The sequence below is a fragment of the Eulemur rufifrons genome, chromosome 30 (genome assembly GCF_041146395.1).
Source record: "Eulemur rufifrons isolate Redbay chromosome 30, OSU_ERuf_1, whole genome shotgun sequence".
Taxonomy (NCBI): Eukaryota; Metazoa; Chordata; class Mammalia; order Primates; family Lemuridae; genus Eulemur; species Eulemur rufifrons.
This window is the reverse complement of record NC_091012.1, coordinates 23,093,158-23,115,863: the sequence shown is the minus strand read 5'-3', so window position 1 is coordinate 23,115,863 and position 22,706 is coordinate 23,093,158. Positions and strand designations below refer to the sequence as shown.

Below are 22,706 nucleotides of genomic sequence, written 5' to 3'. Positions count from 1 at the left end.
TATGGTCTATCTTGAAAAATATTCCATATGCACTTGAGAATAATGTACATTTTGATTTTTTGGGTGGAGTGCTCTATAAATGTCTGTTAGGTCTCGTTGGTCGATAGTGTCGTTCAAGTCTTCTATTTCTGTGTTGATCTTCTCCCTAGTTGCTTTAGCCATTATTGAAAGTGGAATATTGGAATCTCTAATTATTATTGTTGAATTGTCTATTTCTCCCTTCAGCTCTATCAGTGTTGCTTTATGTATTTTGGGGCTCCGTGGTTAGGTGCATATATCTTTGTAATTATTACACATTCCTGATGAATTGACCTTTTAATCAGTACAAAATCTCTAAGGTTTCTACAGAGTGGGGGAGAGTAAGATGGAAACAGGGCTTCCTGGTCTTGCTGAGCATTAGCTATTCTTGTTGGATGACATTCCTCAGATTGTTGTGAACCTTTGGTCAATTTCCAGAGTTTGGAGAAAGTTTATTTTTGATAATTGTTAAAAATTGTCTACTTGCTTTTATGAAGGAGTAGATTTTTAGAAGGCCTGATCTATCACTCCGGAATTACTTTCTCACTAGAGATTTTCTAAGGTTAATTTTAACTACCCACTCAGGAATTTAAAAATTTAAATCACTTTTTCCTTGATGTACTTTATTTGGCCTCCAGGACAACATGTTACCTTAGATTTCCTCATACTTCCCCTGTCCTCTCCTTTACATGTATTAAATAATTTTCTTTGCTCTAGCCTCTAAATGTTGTCATGTTTGAAGAAACAGTCCTTATTCCTTTTCTCTTCCATATATACAGTCATTTCCTTACTGATCTTATCTAGCCATATGGCGTTAAATATCATCTATATAGATGACACTTAAATTACATCTCCAGTCCCGATCTCTTTTCTGAATACCAGATTTATATCCTATGTAACCAGCACCCAGAAGCATCATTTGTGTCCCTTTCCAATAACAATCCCAACCCAGGATAACCACTATCCCGACTAGTGTTTCTATGTGAAAATTCTTTCCTGGCATTGTATTGGGAAATTCATATATTTTTATGAATATTAAATCTTGAAAAATGAGCAAAAATGGAAAAAGTATAATTCTCCTCTAAGAATTAAAGCTTAACAATACATATACAGACATTAATAACTTGCAGGAATTTATTGATGTCAAATGAAAACTCAGAGCAAGAAATGCTGACATATTCAGTCAAAGTTTTAAAATTTTCAGGTATCAGGACAGCAGTACATAGGACAGAAGTGGTCACAATCTTATCAGTTGATTTTCCTTATTATAAGTGTGTGCTAATGGCTCTCTATTCTTCTAATGGTAAGTAATTCTTGTAAATTGAATATTAATAAATTGATATACATCGTATTTTATATGCATAGTATACTATATACAAACCCTGAGAGTGTTCATCCAAGAAATAAGGGGCTTGGAAAGTAAAATAAATCCTTAAACTGGCAATTTTGAACTGTGACTCTGTGTAGCACTGTTTACTTTGCTAGGAGAGTCAAATGCTGTTATTCAAATACTGTCCAGTAAGGTTTGCTGACATTTTCCAGTGTCTGAATAATCTTCTATATACTACCACTCTTTGTTAATACTTATAAACTTATTATTTTTTATTTATTAAAATAGTGGGATACCCATGATTATGAGTAAAGAACATCAAGAAGGTTGGAATGTTCTATGAATAACATTTATTTTATAAAATTCCTAGGAACTCCAACTGCTTGTTCCTGAATCCCATTTCTCAATATGTCAGGAATTAAGAAATACATCCAATGACAATATTAAATAAAATATTAAAGACTTTTAACACCACAGATTAGTTTTGCCTGTTTTTGTATATGATATAAATGGAATCATACTTTACATACACTTATGTGTTTAGCTTTTGCTCAGTATTGTGTCCGTGACCTCATCCATGTTGTTGAGTGTAATATAATTGTCATTGCTCTGTAGTATTTCATTGTGTGAATATGCTACAGATTTTTAATGCATTCTAATGGACATTAGGGTAGTTTCCATTGTGAGTCTATTACATTAACTGTGCTATGGACTTCTTTATATGCTTTCTGGTGGACATAAACAATGATTTCTGTTTGGAAATATATTCAGGACGAGAAATGCTAAGTTATATGATATGCACATGTTATATTATATTATAGCACCAATTTCTGAAAACCTTGGTACAAATTTACTTTCTTATCAGTAGTGCATGAAAGCACAGATTTGCTCCACATCCTCACCAATAAGTGGTATTTTCTGCCTTTTTCATTTTAGTCATTCTAGTGGGTGTGTAGTGGTAGGCTTTGGATTCTAAATCCACATTTTCCTGCTGACTAATGTAGTCAGTAATTGTATGCATGTGTGTGTGTGTGTGTGTGTGTGTGAGTGTGTGTGAGAGAGAGAGAGATTGGGAAAGTCTGCTTTATAAGGTGCCTGTTCAAGACTTTGCCTTTTCTCTATTGAAGTTTCTGATACTTTTTATAGATTTGTAGGAAGTATTATGGCTTTGAGTCCCTTGTCATAATATACACGATGCAAATATTTTCCCTCACCATGTAGTTTGCTCTTCACTCTCTTAATGGTCTTTTAATAAAGAAAATGTCTTAATTTTTTATATGTTCCAAGTAATCTTTTGCTTTTATGGTTAATGCTATTCTACATTCTGTTTAAACAATCTCTACCTCTTCCAAGATCATGAAGATATTCTCTTATGTTTTCTTCCAAAAGCTTTATTGTTTTACCTTTCATTCATTCACATTTAGATCTTCAATCCATCTGGAATTTATTTTTGTTCATGATGTGAGGTAAGAGTCAAGACCAATCTATCTTTCTCTCTCTCTTCTCTCTCTCTCATTCATTTTTCTATTCTGTCTCATTATTATATTTGTCTATCTTTGCAATAATAATGCCTTGTCTGAATTACTATAGCTTTAAAATAGGTCTAGATATCTGATATTAGATGAGATTTGATTGTAAATTTCCCAGTTTTATTCTTCAAGATTGTCTTAGCTATTCTTGGCATTTTAATATTTCCATATAAACTTTAGAATCAGCATTATTTTATTTGTATTTATCCTTCTTGGTGTTTGCACTACTTCTTGCATCTTTGGATTGATAATTTTCATCAGTTTTTAAATGATTGGCCTTTAACTGCTTAATTATTGCTTTTGCTCTTTTCTCTACCTGTTTTCCTTCTGCAAAATTATACATTGCAATTTCTTTTACTATGTTCTACATGCTTTTTATTCTTTTCTGTATTTTGTCTTTCCATGCTTCAGTTTTGCTATTTTCTGTTTACCCATTTTTCATATCTAATCTTTTTCTTCTTAAACTATCCACTGAATTCTGAATTTTAGATATTGTACTTTTATGTAAGTAATTTCCAATTTATTCTTCTTTCTAGATTCCAATTCTCTGTTGAAATTCTCTATCTTTGATCTGTTCTAGTCATCTTTTCATCTTTTACTCTTGAACGTATTAGCCATAGTTTTTTAAAGTCCTTGTCTACAAATCCTGATATCTGGATCATCTGTAAATCTGTTTCTCTATTTTGGTTTTTGTTTTGTTTTGTTTTTAAATCTTGGTTTTAGGATTCATCGCCCTGCCTATTCATATAAATAATGATTTTTTATTGAATTCCAAACATTTTATATTAAACTGTAGCACTTTCACATAGAAGCCTCTCTTACACCAGAGAGGCTTCATTCTTTCCTTTGCTGTGCAGATAATGTGGGAAAATTATCACCTTAATCCTATAAAGCTGTGGTCCCTAACCCTTGGTTGTTGGAACCCAGCTGTATCACTCACCACCTGAACTCTGGCCCCCCACCCCCACCCCCACCCGGAATCCTAACCCTCTGCACAGCAGGAGGTGAGGAGCGATGGGTGAGCTGTGGCTGCAGGAGAGCAGTCTAAGCTTCATCTGTATTTATAGCCACTCCCCACCTTTTGCATAACCACCTGAGCTCCGCCTCCCCCCTCCCCACCACCTCCCTGGTCCTTGGTGCCAAAAAGGTGGGGACTGCTGCAACTGGGCTGGGTTATAGTTTGGGTTAAATCTGGTCCATCTCTGCTGTTCCCTTGTAACTAGGATATAGCTCTCTAAGGTTTTAAAACTGATAGCCTGGCATGTCGTCGTCGTCGTCTTCTTCTTCTTCTTCTTTTTCTTTTTCTTTTCTTTTCTTTTTTCTTTTTTTTTTTTTTCCTTTTTTGTAGCATTGGGAAACTGCAGGAAAAGCAGCACTCCGTTACAAAGTTTTTCATATTAGTTTTTGGCACCATGCTGTGTGCAAAATCAAAATTCACTGATTGTGTTGTGGGGGGGGGTATCAACCAAGAATATGAGACCTTTTAGAGCTCTACTTTTGTCACCCTAGCACTCCCTGCATGACCATCAAAATCATTGCTGTTTTTTTTCCTATCCACCAGTATCAGCCCTATGTGTGGGGCTCCAATCTAAGCTGCAATCCACTGCCAGAAGAGGCAAGTGCCCCCAGGGATGAAGAAGCTGCAAGTCACAAGTTCATCTGTGAGAGGTTCTCCCCTTTCTCCAGAATTTTAGTATCTTCAATCCTTATTGTTTCTACAGTTCTAGGTTTTCTAGTTGTTCATGAAGGCAGCACTGTCCTACTCAAACAACTCTGTCCTACTCAGAAGGGAAGTAATATTCATCTCATTTAATAGCAAATTCATTAGGTCAAAAATCTACAAGTCACCATTCAGTTCTCACTTTTTATAATATGCTATATCTAATCCATTAGGTGATACTGTTGGATCTTCCTTTATAATGTACCCAGAATCGGGCCACTTTTCATCACTTTTATTACTATCATCACTCTGATCTGAGCCATCATCACCTCTCACCTGAAATATTGCAATAACCTCCTAACTGGACTTCCTGCTTTCATCTACTTATATTATTTTAAAAAATCTCTAGTAATTCTTTTAGAACATAAGTCAGATAATGCCATGTTTTTTTTTTTTCCAAAATATTCCAATCACTCCCATTTTCCCTTAGACTATAATTCAAAGCCCTTTAATGGCCTATAAGACTCTAGTTGGCCTGGTCCCTGGTTTGGTCTCACCCTGTCCTTGCCCTCTACCACTTCCTCACTCTTCCAAGCCACATTGCCTACTTTGATATTTTCTGAACAAGCCAGATACTTCTCTACCTTAAGGTATTTTTCCTGCTTGTTCCTTCTACCTGGAGCACTATTTCCTCAGATATCTGCATTGTTAACCCCTTTACTTCCTTAAAATTTCTGTTCAAATGTCACTTTTTTAAAAAAAAAAAGTAGAACGATTCCGATCACCCTATTTTCAATTTCAATGGCATGACTAGTACTTGCATAGGTGGAGGATTACCCTGATTCGGTAGTACTTTGATGTTTTTCCATGGTGTTTCTCACTTTACAACATACTTTAATTTTTTCATTCATTGTTGATTTTATCTTTCACTGTCACTCTCCTCTCTATAATATAAGTTCCACAAGGACAAGGGTTTTTGTTTATTAATGGATGAATTCCAAGCTCTTAGAATAGAGCCTGACACAAGGGAGACAATCGGTATATATTTGACAAACTAATGATTGAAAAATATGTCACACTTAATTATTTGAATCTCTTCAAATGCACTTTCTATTTCAAAACACAGAGCTAAATTCAATTTAGACATGATCAACACAAATCTTGATATATTACTCTGATGACTCCCTATGTGAAACTTTCTCTAAAATTCTTAGATTGAAAAACACACTCAAATTCTATTCAATTTCAACTTTTCTAATCATTTGAAAATGGGTTATATATCTACTACTGTCTCTGTAAGATTTATAGCTATTGGGAAAGGCAATACTCTAAAAAATGAGAAAGTCTTTGGAGTCTCTTCCTGCCTACCATTTGCTGTTGAGAATTGGCCAGAGGTATGTGAAGATGTAGGTAGGATAGACATTTCAAAAAAAAATGCATTCTGTTTGATATATCTTGTCTTTAGGAAGCAGCTACTGTACTCTGTATCAGTTCTGTCTTGCTCTGGCCTTTGGGCAATTTAAAATACATAGGTTAATGTTTCAATCTAATGACAGAAAAATTAGTCTGAAATAGTCAAATAAGGTTTGCTGCTTAGAAAGAAAATTCTATTAAAGGCTAAATCTCATACTGATCAGTTAATACTGTTCAACCCCACTCCTGTGACCCACTCCCATACCAGCCTGGATTAAATGCCTCAGCTTTGGAAACCCCTAGTAGACACAATAGAATATGTTAAGTTTCTTTTGGAAGATTGGGAGAAAAAAAGAATGAGAAAATACATACAGCTTCCAAACTTCAGTGGGCAGGCATGCACATCCATGGGAAAATCTTCCAAATGCATGGGACACTCAGCATGAATTGTTAACCTAAAAGAAAGGTGAACAGAAAATGCAATTAATCTAAAATAAATGTTCTTAAACATAAGGCTGAGTTCCCACTCAGCAGCAATGGTGTGATCCTAAGAATAACAGGGTATTTTATTTGCTTAGGTTCAGTGAGTTTCAAGTCTTTATATACATAAGGGATGGATTAAAAGAACTAGATAGCCTCTCAAAGCAGCATTTGGTATTCAGATTTTTAGATCAGATCTGAATCCTACCCTATCACCTTTAGAAAAACAAATATAAATTATCTTCCCTAACTCTGCTTGCTTAGCCACCCCCCAAGAAGCCTGGAAACACCAGGTTCTGACTCATTCACTCCTGATCGCAGTTTAATTATTTCTGAAATAATTCTTCTCAGCAGGCTATTGTATGAGTTAACCAATTTAAAGATTACACTGGAGAGGAGAGATATGTAGAAAGAATATCTTTACCCTGAAAATGAACAGATGCAAAAGACAACTTTGCTGCTCACAGGGACTGCTATTGCTTTATTGAAAGAGACAGTTCTTGGAGAACATAAGTGCACACACACACACACACACACACACACACAGAGACACGCAGCAACTGACCACTCCAAACAAAAATGCAAAGATAATGGAGGACATCAGAAAATTCAGAGGTCAAGTGTAAAGTGCTCATGCTTTCCCAACAGAGGCAACATGTGGGAAAAATTATGCATGGATTCCTCAACGGAAATCTGGATGGGGTATGATTTGCCATGTCCATGTACTCATTTCCCTGTGTTAGCCTGCATAATAATCTATTCCAAGGTTTCACCTCTAATTTTTTTCAAATGTTTTGAGGACCAACTTTCCCTGGCTTAGATGGTAGCCTCCTGTGTAGAAATGGGACCCACACAGCAAAAATTACAGTGTCACTTATTCCTCTAGTAGCTTCCTCCCTTAGACAGATACCTCTGCCCAGACCATTTCAGGACCGAAGTACTACTAAGGACAAGAAATCCTGCTTAATAAAACATCAGTATATAAGACTGAGAGGAATATATATGATTTCTAGGCAATTACCGGAGAAGTCTGATGGAGAAGTGTCTTGTTGAAGCAAAAAATAAAGAAATGCCTGTAAGGAATCCCATATTTAGTGTCCCAATTTCTCACTCTCCTCAATCCCAGTGCCACTGTAACAATGTCAGTAAGCAAGATCTTAGCAAGAAGATATTCCCAGGATATTGCTGCCTAACACTGTTTCTCTTTGGTTGATGAGAGTGAGATACCAGGAGATATTTATTGTCAAATTACACACATCTACATGTCTAGGAAGGCATAGGAGGTTCAATGTATAATTGTTATCATTACAATAATCATTGCTAATAACCCATGAGATATTCACAGCATGCTACAATTTCTAAGACACGGTCATAGATAATCCTATTCAGGCTTACCCCTAACATTTGTGATGTAGGGACCCTGGTTGTCTGGAACCAACGGTGCTATTTACCCCATATTATACCCATAGTAACCCTGTGAGTGACATATTACAGGCATTATTACCATCCTTATTTCAGAGACAAGAATTCATGAAGTTAAAGTGATTTTTCTCAGAGTCACAAAACCTAGCAAACCAGAGTGCAAATCCAGTGTTCTTTCTACACCAGCTATCTTCTATTCATCAGAGAGTAAATGTTTCCTCAGCTCCTCAGGAATCTTTCAGTCATATAATAGATGCTCTAATTATCTCTGGTTACCTTTGAGCAAGCATTTTCTATGAATAAGGTAGTTATGGGATAATACCAAGAAAAGAAGGAAGAACCAGAGGCAAAAGCACAATTTCTGCCCTCACAGTGATTACCCATACAGGAGGAGAAAAATAACACTCACATATGCAGTTAACTATTGACACAGGGCAGGAGTTGAGGACATTATTAGCCTGGGTACAAATTGCTTTCTACTGAAGCAAAAGCTTGAAGAGCTATTGAAAGTCCTAGCTAGGTGGAGGGAGACAGGGAGGGCAAGAAGGGAAGACAGTATGATGCAGAAGGTCAGAGATCATTAGGATGTGTTTAAGAATCAATGAAAAGAGCACAGAATAATTTGGCTTGTGAACTACCCTGGCCCCACAAACATTTGCTTTTTCCTCTCTGCTCTGTGCTTAGGTGGAATGGGCAAGAAGTGGATGGGAAGGAAGATAGAAAAGTTATTATAAAAAAATCACCTCTGCTCCTAATCAGAAATCACTACCTTTGCATCCTGCCTTGATAATCTATTTGTTGTGGTCTTATTCTTCACGTCCCCAGAACTGCTTGGTAGACATAAAGTAATTTCCCCTTGGCATTATTCATAAGAGGCAGTATCTTGGAAATAATAATATAAATGGAGAGAAGGAACACAAGTTTCTTTATTAAACTCTCATGGAATCTTTTCAGTGTCCAACACCAGGAGCAGGTTTTTCAGTGAAAAACATTTCTCTTGTGTCTGGTTCTTCAAGTCACAAAACCCCCTTTGCGCCTTAAGAATAAAGGTCAGATTGGTGGAATATTGCAGCTAGCTTGAGAATTGAGCTTTTGTTCAAGACACATGGAAATTTTGTAAATATCCAAGGGATTGGTTGGAACTGCAAGGACACTTGCCATCTAATTCCAACCTCTTACTGTTTAAATGGGGATATTGAAAATAAGAGATGAGTAACTACTTGCTGAAGGGCACATAATTGGTTTCTGCCTTCCAGTCTGGGGTTCTTGCTAATAAACACCTGGGCACATTTGCTTTAGTTAGCCTGCTGTGAGCAATTTATATCTACTATTGCCGCTCTGATCATTTGTGAGGTTGTTACACATCCATCAGCTTTAGCAATCAGGCAGGATTGGAGATGCTGGACAGTAGGCCACCTAGAGCCTGGCTGACTGAAATGAAGTGAACTTGATTTTCGTGCTAGTTCCTTCCAGAACTGTATTTGTTGGTCTCAGCTTTGTAACTCATCCAGTGGCTGACAATAGCTAAGGTTTTCTTCCAAATAGTCCATTTTCTAATCTCTGTAAAATATTTTTCTTCTCAGCCCTGGAGGTCCATCAGGTCATTGAGAGAAAGCTTTGACATCTAGAAAAAGGAGTCTCTGCCACAAGACAGGTATTGACTCCAAAAGAGTCCTGACATACATAGAGCCTCTTAAACCTAGAGTTGAAGAGAATGTGTACCTATCTTCAGTCACAGATGCTAAAATACATTTATTATTTTATTCAATTAAGTTATTTATAGCTACTCTCTTCCAGGCCCATTTTTTCTGCCTAAGCTCACTGCAAATATCTTATATTCATGCATTCATATAACAAACATTTATGGAGCACTCATAGGTTATCAGGAAAGATATGTGGACCCAGCCTTTGATGAGATTACTGTCTGAGATAAATAGCATATATGTACACAAACAGTCCCAACACAGTGTATCAAGTTCTATGATGGGTGCTGTGGGTACACAGAAGATGAAGGAATTATTATGCTTGGGGTCATAATAGAAGGCATTATGTATAGGACCAAGATCACCTAATATGAAGCTTAAAATTAGGGTGAGACAAAGAAAGGCATTCTAAAGAATATTACATATGCTAAACCACAAAGGCATGAGCAGTCTGGCCTATTTGGGTGATTGTTTGTGATCCAGCAGTGCTAGAAGGAAGTGTATGAGAGCTGGGGTTGAGGATAGCTAGGAAGTGGTGGGAGATGAGGCTGGAGCCAGATCCTGTAGAGCTGTGGGCATCATACTCAGCAAGATCAACTTTCTAAGTCTTGAACTAAAAACTGGCAAAGTCAGATTGGTCTTTCAAGAAAATAATTCTGGGGACTGTGATGAAGGTACTATGTTCTTGTTAGCACCATTTATCTTGCAAGATAACTCAGTGGGCATGGCTTGGAAATTGCCATTTAACTTATTGAATTATGGACTGGAGGATGACACCTACAGAGTTGGCAGATCAGTGACATGGTTATTACTGCAGTCTAGTTAAGAAAGGATAGTTATGTGAACTAAGAGATTAGCAGTGGAGATGGAAACATAACTAAAAATATTTAGAGGAAAAAAAATAAGTCAGAATTTATGTTGACAGAATGAACTTTTCTCAACTTCAGTTTCTTCATCTGTAACAAAGAATAGAGATAATAACTCCTGCCCCTATGTACCCCATCCATCCATTCAACATTTATTCACTCAACAACTTGATGGATTTATAGGGTGATGGAAGGCACAAATCAGAAAAAAGAAGCCAAAAGGTTTAGCTACTCCATAGGATTATCACTATCATTATTATCTTTATTACATAAAGAAAATAATTTCAGACAGAAAATTGAGACAGAATCAAAGCCTTTAGGTGACATGGTTGCCTCTGACTTCAGGTCAACAATATAAACAAACCCTGTAAAACTTTCTCCCTTTTGCCTCCTTTTCCAAAATTTCTCCCTCTTCATGGATTCATTTGTGGAGCTCTACTAAAGCTAGTTGTATATTTGTTAATAGGTTTTAATGAGCTTTTTGCAAAAAGGTCAGAGACCGCTCAAAGATGTGACATTAAGATCACAGGGCCTCAGTCACCATTCAGGGTTTGGCCTGCTTTGATTCCTGCTTACTCTGCTCCAGGTCTTTCAACATGCCAAGTTCTTCTACATCATGGCCTTTGTACTTGCTATGCTTTCTGTCTAGAATGTTCTTCTTTTAAATATCTGGATTACTAATTCCTGCACTTCTTCCAAGTCTTTGCTTAATTAGCATCTTCTAAGTGAGGCTTATTCTGACCATCACAGGGTGGGTAGTAAACCTTGCCATGTTCTTTCTTTTTCCATAATACTTAACATTCAGCATACCATATAATTTATTTTTTTCTATTTATCATCTATTTTCTTTCTTTCCTTACTATAAGATTATGGATCTTTAAGCTTATTTTCTCTTTGACATGTGCCTAGTGTAGTACATAGCACATTGTAGGTATTCAATGAATATTTATTGAATGAATGAATTGCTGAATGATTTTTCTGTCCTAAAGGCATATGTTTCTATGAAGATCCTGCAGAGAGGAGGTGTTGGTTGGGCAAGACAGAATTCAGGTATTATTCCTGAGGTTCTAGGCAAAATAGTATCTTAATATAACTCATTAACACATAATATCTCGGCCGGGTGCAGTGGCTCACACCTGTAATCCTAGCATTCTGGGAGGCCGAGGTGGGTGGATTGTTTGAGCTCAGGAGTTCGAGACCAGCCTGAGCAAGAGCAAGACCCCGTCTCTACTAAAAAAATAGAAAGAAATTATATGGACAACTAAAAATATATATAGAAAAAATTAGCCGGGCATGGTGGCACATGCCTGTAGTCCCAGCTACTTGGGATGCCGAGGCAGGAGAATTGCTTGAGCCCAGGAGTTTGAGGTTGCTGTGAGCTAGGCTGATGCCATGGCACTCTAGCCTGTGCAAGAGAGTAAGACTCTGTCTCAAACAAACAAACAAACAAACAAAAAAAAAACAATATAGTATTTCAATTTATTCCCTTCAGTGGGCCCATAGTTCCTTTCCTAGAATTTCAGAGCTAGACGAGCCTTACAGAAGCATTTATTTTATCCCCTTATTTCTTTTATATATGAGAAAACAGAAGGAAGGAAACGTATCCCAAGTCACCCAACATGACTGGGGCAAAGCTGAGTAAAAGTTTCCTGACTCACTGGTGTATTCAACAAATATTTACTGATCACCTAGTACATGCCAGGTATTGTTTTAAACAATGTAAGTACAGTAGTCCACTCTTTTCCCTGAGGGATACATTCTAAAACCCCCAGTGGATGCCTGAAAGTGCAGATATTATCAAACCCTAGATATACTATGATTTTCCTATACATAAATATCTATGAAAAAGTTTAATTTATAAATTAGGCACAGTATTCTTTCACTTTGTGGCCATTATGAAGTAAAATAAGGGTTTCTTGAACACAAGCACTTTGATACTGAGACAGTTGATCTGATAACCAAGATGGCTACTAAGTGACTAATGAATATGCTGAACAAAGGGAGGATTCACATCCTGGCAGAACAAAGCAGGATGGCCAACATTTCATCACACTACTCAGAACGACAGAAATTTAAAATTTATGAATTGTTCATTTCTGGAATTTTCTATTTAGTATTTTCAGACCTCGGTTGACTGCAGGTAACTGAAATCACGGAAAGTGAAACCACAGATGGGGGTACTACTGTACATCAGTAAAAATACCAAGATTGTTGTCCACTTAGAGCTTACATTTGAGTAGGGGAAGATAAAAAATTAACAAGATAAATCAGTAAATTATATAGTATATTAAAAGGTGATATGCCCCAGGAAGAAAAATAAGAAGATATGGGTACAGAGTATTGGGAAGGGATTGTAATTTTCAATGAGGTGATATTTGAGCAACAACCTGAAGTAGATGAGCAAATGAGCCTTGTGAAAACCTGGGGAAAGAGCATTCAAATTAGAAGGAGTAGCAAATGCAAGGGCCCCATGGTAGAAGTGTGCCCAGTGTGTTGAAGGAACGGCAATTAGGCTACTGTGGCTGTAGTAGAGAAATCAAGCAGAAGACTGATAGAAAATGAGTTCAAAGAGGAAACTACAAAGTATGGACTAGATAGTGTAAGGCTTCCAAGAATATTTTGGGTTTCATTCTGAGTGAAAAGTGGAGACATTGCAAGATTTTAAGCAGAAGGATAACTAGATCTTGGTAATATTTTAGGATTATTCTGGCAGCAGTGAAGATAATAAGTTGAAGGAGGGCAAGGACAAAAGCAGGGAGATGAAATCTAACACCGCTTCATAATTCAAAACTCAAAAATCTAGGAATAGGAGACAACTTTCTCAAATAGTCAAGGGCATTTACAAAAAATCCACATCTAGCATCATATTAATAGTGAAATACTAAGTTATTTCCCCCCCCTAAGATCAAGCAAGGATGTCTGTTCTCTCTTATTCAATTTTTTATTGAAGGTTTTAGCCAGTCAAAAATGAAAAGCATTAGGGAGTGACTGCTAATGGGTATGGAGTTTCTTTTTTGAGATGCTAAAATGTTCTGAAATTAGATAGTAGTAATGGTTGCACAACTCTGAATATATTAAAAATCATTTAATTGTACACTTTAATAGGGTGAATTGTATGACATAGGAATCATATTTCAATAAAGCTGTCTAAATAATTAGGCAAGCAAAAGAATATTAGACAAAGATTAGAAAGCAAAAATCAAAACTGTCTATATTTGAAAATGACATATTCAGACATTCAGTGTTCATAGATCTTGAAGACCTAATATCATTAAGATGTCAATTCTCACCAAATTGCTCTATAGATTCAAAACACTCCCTTTCAAAATCACAGAATTTTTTCTTTTTGTAAAGAAAGCAAGCTGATTTTAAAATTTATAGGGCAATAAAAAGAATCTAGAATAGCCAAAGCATCTTTCAAATAAAAATCATGAGTACTTTCACTTCCCAATTTTAAGATAAACAACATAAAGCTACAGTAATCAATATAGTGCAGTTTTGGCCTAAAGATAGATTATATAGACCAATGAAAAGAATAAAAAGTCCAGAAATGAACTTTGATATTTATAGTCAATTTATTTTTTACCAAGGTGCCAAGGCAAGTTAATGGAGAGAAAATAGCTTTTTCAATACATGGTGCTAGGAGAATTCGATATCCACATGCAAAAAAATTAACTTAGACCCTTGCCTCACACCATAAGTAAAAATCAACTAGCAATGTTTCATAGACCTAAATTTAATAGCTCAAAATTCTAAAGGAGAACATAGGAGAACATTTTTGTTACCCTGAATTATGCAAAGATTTCTTAGATATTACACCAAAAACATAATCCATAAAAGAAAAAATATGACAAATTGGACTTTATCAAAACTCAAAACTTTTGCTTGTCAGAAGACACCATTAAGAAGATGAAAAGACAAGGCACAAAGTGGATGAATATATTTGTGAAACATATCTGAAAAAGAACTTATGTGAAGAATACATAAATAATAAAACTCAATGAGAAGAAAAACAATTTAATTTAAAAATGAGCAAAATATTTAAATATACATTTTATCAAAGAAGATATTCTGTTAGCTAATAAGCACACGGAAAGATGTTCAACATTTTTGGTCATTAGAGAAATGCAAATTAAAACCATACTAATATGGCTAAAATGAAAACACTGACAATTTCAAATGTTGATGAGGATTTCGAGAAAACAGAAACTCATAAATTGCTGGTAAAAAGCACACTTTGGAAAATACTTTGGCAGTTTCTTAAAAAGTTACTCATAAACTTACCATAAGACCCTGTGGTTTCACTAATTCTCTACTACCAAAGAGAAATGAAAACGTATGTCCACAGAAGGACCCATTCATAGCAGCACTGTTCACAATAATCAAAGAATGGAAACGATCCAAATGTCCATTAAATGGTGAATGGATGAACAAAATGTGCTATATTCATACAACAGAATGTTAGTCATCAATAAAAAGAAATACACAACAACACAGATATCTCAAATGTGTTATGCTAAGTGAAAGTGGCCAGATATAAAATGTCACACATTGTATAATTCCATTCACATGACATGTCCAAGAAAGGCAAATCTATAGAGACACAAGGTACATTAGTGGTTGCCTGGGGTTGAGGAGAGAATGGAGAGTGACTACAAAGTTTTAGAGGGACTTTTGGAGGTGATAGAAATGTTCTAAACCTGAATTTTGGTCATGGTTGCACAACTCTGTAAATTTACTAAAAATCATTGAATTCTATACTAAAATGAATTTTATCATTTGTAAATTATACTTCAAAAAGCCCTTATTTTAAACAAATCAAGAGAGGCAATATAGCATAGAGGTTAAGAGCATGGATTACAAGTTCTAGTCAGAGCAATTAGGCAACGGAAAGAAAGAAAAGGCAAAGAATTTATGACTAAGACCCCAAACGCACTTATATCAACAACAAAAATACATAAATGGAACTTGATTAAATAAAAAGCTTTTGCACAGAGAAGGAAATAATCAACAGAGCAAACAGATAACCTAGAGAATGGGAGAAAATGTTAGCAAACTATATACCCAATAAATGGCTAATATCCAGAGTCTACAAAGAACTCAAATCAGCAAGAAAAAAATAACAACCCCATTAAAAAGTGGGCAAGAGACATGAACAGAAGCTTTTCAAAAGAAGATGGACAAATGGACAACAAACATATGTAAAAATGCTCAATGTTTCTAATCATCAGGGAAATGCAAATTAAAATCAAAATGAGATATCACTCTACCCCTGTCAGAATGGCTATTAAAAATTCCAAAAACAATACATGCTGGTGTGGATGCAGAGAAAAAGGAACACTTATACACTGTTGGTGGGACTGCAAATTAGTACAACCTCTATGAAAAAGTATGGAGATTTTTCAAACAACTAAAAGTAGACCTACCATTCAACCCAGCAATCACACTACTGGTTATTTGCCCAAAGGAAAAGAAGTCATTTTATCAAAAAGACACTTGCACTCAAATGTTTATTGCAGCACTATTCACAATTACAAAGATGTGGAATCAACCTAAGTGACCATCAGTTCATGGGTGGATTAACAAAATGTGGTGTGTGTGTATGGGTAGATATAGATATAGACATGGATATACCATGGACTACTACTCAGCCATAAAAAGAAATGAATTAATGTCTTTTGCTGCAATTTGGATGGAACTGGAGACCATTATTCTAAGTGAAGTATTTCAAGAATGGAAAAACAAATACCATATGTACTCTCTAATAATTTAGAACTAACTGATACACACATAGAGAAGTAAAAGTCACTGGAAATCCGGAAGGGAGGAAGGGAAGGTGGGGAGGGGTAAAAACCTACCTAACAGGTACAATGAACACTATTCAGGTGATGGGCCCACTTATGGCCCTGACTTAAGCATTGTACAAGGTATCATATAACAAAAACATTTGTACCTCCTTAATATTTTGAAATAAAAAGCTTTTAAAAAGATATAAAAGGCATTCTACTAAGAAAGAAAGACATTAAATTATGTCTGTTTGCAGATGACATGATCATAATATAGAAGACCCTAAAGACTTCACCAAAAAAACTGTTAGAACAATAAACAAGTTCAGTAAAGTTGCAGGATACAAAATCAACATACAAAATCCAGTACTGTTTCTATACATTATCTGAAAGAGAAATGAAGAAAACAATCCCATCCTTGATAGCTACCAAAAATACTTAAGAATAAATTTAACTGAAGAGATAAAAGATCTGTACACTGAAAACTACAAAACATTAATCAAAGAAATTGAGGAAGACACAAGTAAATGGAAACATATTTCATGTTCATGTATTGGAAGAATTAATATTGTTAAAATGTCCATACTACCCAAAGTTATCTAAAGCTTCAATGCAACCCTTATCAAAATCCCAATGACAGTTTTCACAGAAGCAGAAAAACCAATCCTAAAATTTGTATGGAAACACAAAAGATCCCAAATAGTCACAGCAACCTTGAGTAAAAAGAATATATCTTTGGAGAAAAGGGAACTCTTGTACACAGCCATTGTGAAAAACATTAAGGAAGTTCCTCAAAAAAATGAAAACAGAACTACGAAGTGATTGAGCAATCCCACTGCTGGGTATATATCCAAATGAAATGGAATTAGTATGTGGAAGAGATATCTGCACTTCCATGTTCATTGCACCATTATTCACAATATCCAAGATATTTAATCAACTTAAGTGTTCATCAAAAGATGAATGGATAACAAATGTATTGTATATACACAATAGAATACTATTCAGCCTTTAAAAAGGAAATCCTATCATTTGCAACAACATGGATGAACCTGGAGAACATTATGTTAAGTGAAATAAGCCAGGTATAGAAATACAAATACTGCATGATCTCACTTATATGTGGAATCTAAAAAAGGTGATCTCATAGGAGCAGAGAGTAGAATGGTGGTTACCAGAGAGATTGGGAGGATTGTGGAGATATTGGTCAAAGGATATAAAATTTCAGTTAAATATGAGGAATAAGTTTAAGAGATCTATTGTAAAACCTGGTGACTATAGTTAATAACAATGTACTGTATACCTGAAAATTGCTAAGAGAGTAGAATTTAAGTGTTCTCACCACAAAAAAGAGATGTGAGATAATGCATATGATAATTAGAGTGATTTATCAATTCTACAATGTATCATGTCAAAACATATATCAAAACATTCTGATGTATATCATAAATATATACAATTTTTATTTGTCAATTTAGAAAAATAGAGCATGGATTCCAAAGCCAGACTGCCAAATTTAAAACCCAGTTCCACTATGAATCCAGCTTATAGTAGGTGTGTGCAAGTTACTTCAGTTCTCTGTGCCTTATTTGCTAACATGTTGCAGATGCTAATTAAAGCCTTAATACTGGATGGCATTATGAAGGGAGCGATGGTATATAGGAAAGATAAGAAGTCTAAGGATGGAAGCACAGAGAAAATGTACACTGCATGTGTAATACAGACCAAAATTTTTACCACTTGTATTAGAAAGTAGCCCTTAACAATTGCAAAAGAATTCCATTAGCATATAGAATGATATTCCTTATGAACAAACAGAAGAATCCAACATATTTTAACTAAATATCATACTTTTAAGATGTAAGTATAAAGCAAGAATTCTTTACTACACTATTATATTATCTCTTAAGGGATCCTTTTTGTGTACCTTCTTGTTGGCAGCAATATAAAACTGAGATCTTATCCAAGCCTTAAAACCCAGTGTCCATTTTGACTCCAAATTGTTTAGGCTATATAGTAACATTTGAAAGGCAAAAAGCTGAGGTAAAATTAATAAAAGTTCTAAGCAATTAACTCCTATTCTTGAAAGACTTCCCCATTCATATGAAATGAAAGTGATAGCATCGGTAAGGGGGGAAAGAGAAGGAGGAGACAAGGAAAAAGGGAAAGATTAATAGTAGTATAATGAGAATCATTAGCAATATTAGCTGTTGTTATTATGTTGGAGAAACAAGATTTGAAACAATGTCAATGTTGTGAAGCCCGTCCTCTTATTCTTTCTTTATATATTTAAAATAAATTTTTATTTTGTAAAAGAAGAAGTCTAAGGACAGGTTCAGCATTACATGAGTGATAACTCAACATTTCATCTATTTGCTATAGCATGTGCTACCTATGGGTAATACTACTTTTACCTCAGGCAGAGGGTACATGTATCATTAGATTCTCAAAGTGAGAAGGGAGAATGAGGTAAGGGGTAAACAACAGACTGCATATGGGAGTTTGAAACGTTTTCTCCAGCAATTATGCTGTGCCATCTTACTGGCATCTCACTGGGTTAAAAATCCCTGCTATTGACTTGCTCGTTTCTACTCCTTTGTAATTGAGACAAATTAGTGACTTGGTTATCTGGTGCTATTACCTTATCCTCATTGGAAATATCTGAATAGATTTTAAAAACAAGCACACATATCAGAGATTATTCTTACTATGCTATTTGATAATTATTTTTCTATTTTATTATACAATTGATACAAAAGCCAGTATTTACTTTGCACTTACGATACAGTGCTTTGCATTTTTAGGATTGTTTTGGGGGTATGTATGTCTTGGCTCCTGAACTAAATTGAATACCACATGTAAGTCATTTGCTTTTAGATGGGAATCCAGCCAATGCACTAAGCTAATGGGAAAATTTTCCAACTCAGAAACTATTGCATCCATGCCCTCAGTGCCTGCTATGGCTGAATGTTTACGTCCCCCTGAAATCCACATATTGAAATATAACCCCTGATATGATAGTATTAAGCAGTGGAGTCTTAGGGAGGTGATTAGGTCATAAGGGCTCTGCCCTTATGAACGGGATTAGTGCCTTTATAAAAGAGGTCCAAGGGAGCTTGTCAGCCTCTTAGGCCACATGAGGACACAGCAAGAAGGTGCCATCTTTGAAGCAGAGAGCTAGCCCTCACCAGACATTGAATCTGTTGGCACCTTGCTGTGCACTTCCTGACCTTCAGAACAGTGAGAAATAAATTCTGTTGTTTATAAATTACTCAGTCTAAGGTGTTTTGTTACAGCAGCTCAAATAGATTGAGACAGTGCCGAATGCCTTTGGTCCAGGGAAAGTGGTCCTTCTGGAAAATGAGGTTCTGGTCCTCATATCTTGATAATACCTCTAACCTTATTAAACCACTTTCCCATTTCTTTGCCCTTTAATACTGCAACCTCTGGCACACATTCCTTACCCAATATTCTATGTACAAAAACCTATGAATAATTTGATATATTTCTGTGGGGCAGTTAAGATCTAGGTGATCCATTTTCATTCATATTAATTTTACTGATTGTTTTTTTTTTTTTAAGTGGGGGCATAGAATAGGAGAAAACGCTAGAGGAAAAAAAATTCCACACTAACTAGAATCCTTAATGTTAAAGACCTAAAGTTTATTGAATGTATGTACTGGTTGTTCAGTGAGGTTATCAACCTGCTAAGGGTAATATAGGAGGGAACAGCTTAAACTTCATAGGAGTCAAGGGTTCTTGGAGTTCAGTATGAGCCCCACTGCAGGCAATCTGTCAGCTAGGCCTTTTGGAAGTAGAACAATCTGCTCTGCACTCTGAGGAATGTTCTTTCTAAAGTCCAAAGTACAGATGACACTACTTCAGGAGAGGTTGAGGTGCCAGGCAGGCTATTTCTATAATCATGGAGTAAAGGGCAGGATCTGGGATTTATGGTGAAAAAGAAAGGATACTAAATCATTAATAGCCATTATCAGGACAGGATGAGTCACTTGAAATATACCACCACCAAACACCCAAACCAAGCATCACATTATTCACAAGAATCCCAGTTGTCTGTAGGCTTCCCATTAAATCCTCAAGCTGTAGACAAGAGGCTCAGTACACAGGAAGGCAGGCCACCACTTTACTGCTGCATTTAGCCTTCAGAGGGAGCATATCTGAGTTTTAACAATTACCTCAGAGGTGTAGCTCCAGCTTTATTTTCTGACACTCACACTTTCCCCCACTCTCCAGCCATCTGTAAATATTGTGATTTCACAAAACAATGCCTCATGTGTCTGGGTCTTTGTGTGCACTATTTTTCTTTCGGCCTGGAATGCCCTTTCCTTTTTATATGTTCAACACATTTTCTTCAAGTCTTTGCTCAAACATTACCTCTGCCATGACACTTTGTCTGTGCCCTACAAGCATAGTGGTTTCCTCCAGCTCACAGAAATCCCAGAGCACTTTGGACAAATACTTTAGTCCATACCACATAAGATTATCAGTGTCTGTTTATGTGTCTGTCTTCTGTTCCTCATTGTGATCCCATCCCTAGTGTGGTGGTTGGCACATAGCAGATGGTTGATAAATGTCTCTTGATTTAATAATTATTTCTGTGAGATAGGCAGAGCAGGAATTTTCAGCTCCATTTCCCAGGAGAAGAAACTGAGGCCCAGAGAAGAGAAATGCCTTGTCCATGGTTACACTGCTGATTTGTGCTGGAGTTGGAAATCACACCCAGAATGCCTAATTCCTATTCTAATGTTTATTCCTTATAACACATAGTCTCTACTATGTCCAGGGGTAGCATCTAAAATATCTTTGGAATAAGAGGGATCCTTCTGTTGATCTGGAAATCTCCTTTGTGTTAGAATGAGCTTTGAAAAGACTCAATCTCCCTGGAGATCAGCTTATTGCTTGCAGAATAAAAGCAGTCCTTGTTATTTCAAGGCCCTAATTTCCATTTGGAAATGGCAAAAATGAAACAAATGTGAGGCGACCTCTCAGGAATACTTTCTTCCTCCCCACATTTAGCTGAAATTCCAGTTCCCTTGTGAAACCCTCCCACATCTGGGCCCATGCCCCCAAGTCCAAGTGAATCCTGTAATTTTTAGCTCATAACACTTTGTTGTTGGCTTTTTGTGAAACTTCCATTATAACTTACAGTACAGTGAATGATGTATCCTATCTATTTTCCTAAGGTGTGAGCTCTTGGAGGGCAGGGGTTGATGTCACTACACAGAGTGCACAGAGTAACTTGGGATTGACTGAGGACTTACACTATTACTTGCTTCTCACCTCACTGTAATCTTCTCAGAGCCCCAAATGAGCCACTCCATCTCTTCTATGCTCTTACTTCTGTTCATTAAAGTGAGGCTCAGTTGCTCTGTGAGCCAGTTGCTAGCTTAATGAATAAGAAACTGCAGGTGGAATCCCCTAGAGCAAAAGCCATTACAAAAAAGGACTGTGTGAAGCAAGCTCTCAATGCATGGTTGATCTGATTACATTAAGTCCTATATGACTAACAATGTGGCCCAAATGCTTTCCCTGGTTCCTAGACATTTTAGAGGCACACTCTATAATGAAAACTCAAGTGCAAGCTAAAGAGAGAAGATTTACTGATAAAGTTTGGGAGAGGAGGTTCCTGACATCATGCAGAATTTATCCTTCAAATAATTTGTCCATGGAGCATCCCAAATATATAAGCAAAACTAAGTCAATCATACAATCAAAGAATAAAGGAAGGCATCATTGTCTGAATATGATAGTAACCCTCTCTTAATTGGTTCAAAACATAAGTTTCCTTTTGATGATTCAACATGGATAAACTAGTGCCTAGTTCCTTTGATTGAGCTAAATGTAGGACACTATTACTGTGACACATAACCCAGAGCAGACACTTTGTGCACTATATTCAATTTTACAAAATCCACTTTTTGATAGGGTTGTTTGATTTTTTCTTGCTGATTTTCCTGAGTTCTAAATAGATTCTTGTTATCAGTCCTTTATCTGATGTGTAGTATGCGAAAATTTTTTCCCATTTCAAAAGAAGATATAAGAATGGCTAACAAACATACGAAAAAATGATCAACATCCCTAATCATCAGAGAAATGCAAATCAAAACCACAATGAGATATCAGTTAACTCCAGTGAGAATGGCCATTATCAAAAAGTCCCAAAACAACACATGTTGGCGTGGATGCGGAGAGACAGGAACACTCATACACTGCTGGTGGGACTGCAAACTAGTGCAACCCCTGTGGAAAGCATTATGGAAATACCTTAAACAGATTCAAATAGACCTACCATTCGATCCAGCAATCCCATTATTGGGCATCTACCCAAAGGAACAAAGGTCATTCTATGACAAAGACACCTGTACCCAAATATTTATAGCAGCACAATTCACAATTGCAAAGATGTGGAAACAACCCAAATGCCCATCAATTCATGAATGGATTAGTAAATTGTGGTATATGTATACCATGGAGTATT

General features: G+C 36.1%; 1 protein-coding gene across 2 annotated transcripts in view; it reads right to left on the bottom strand.

Moving 5' to 3' along the window:
• Positions 1-22,706, bottom strand: part of GABRA3 (gamma-aminobutyric acid type A receptor subunit alpha3) — a 239,983-nt gene that overhangs the window by 54,762 nt on the left and 162,515 nt on the right. For both annotated transcript variants that reach the window (XM_069463221.1, XM_069463222.1), the window contains one exon: positions 6,323-6,405. In XM_069463221.1, coding sequence (XP_069319322.1) covers positions 6,323-6,405 — 83 coding nt within the window. The remainder of the gene's footprint in view (positions 1-6,322; positions 6,406-22,706) is intronic.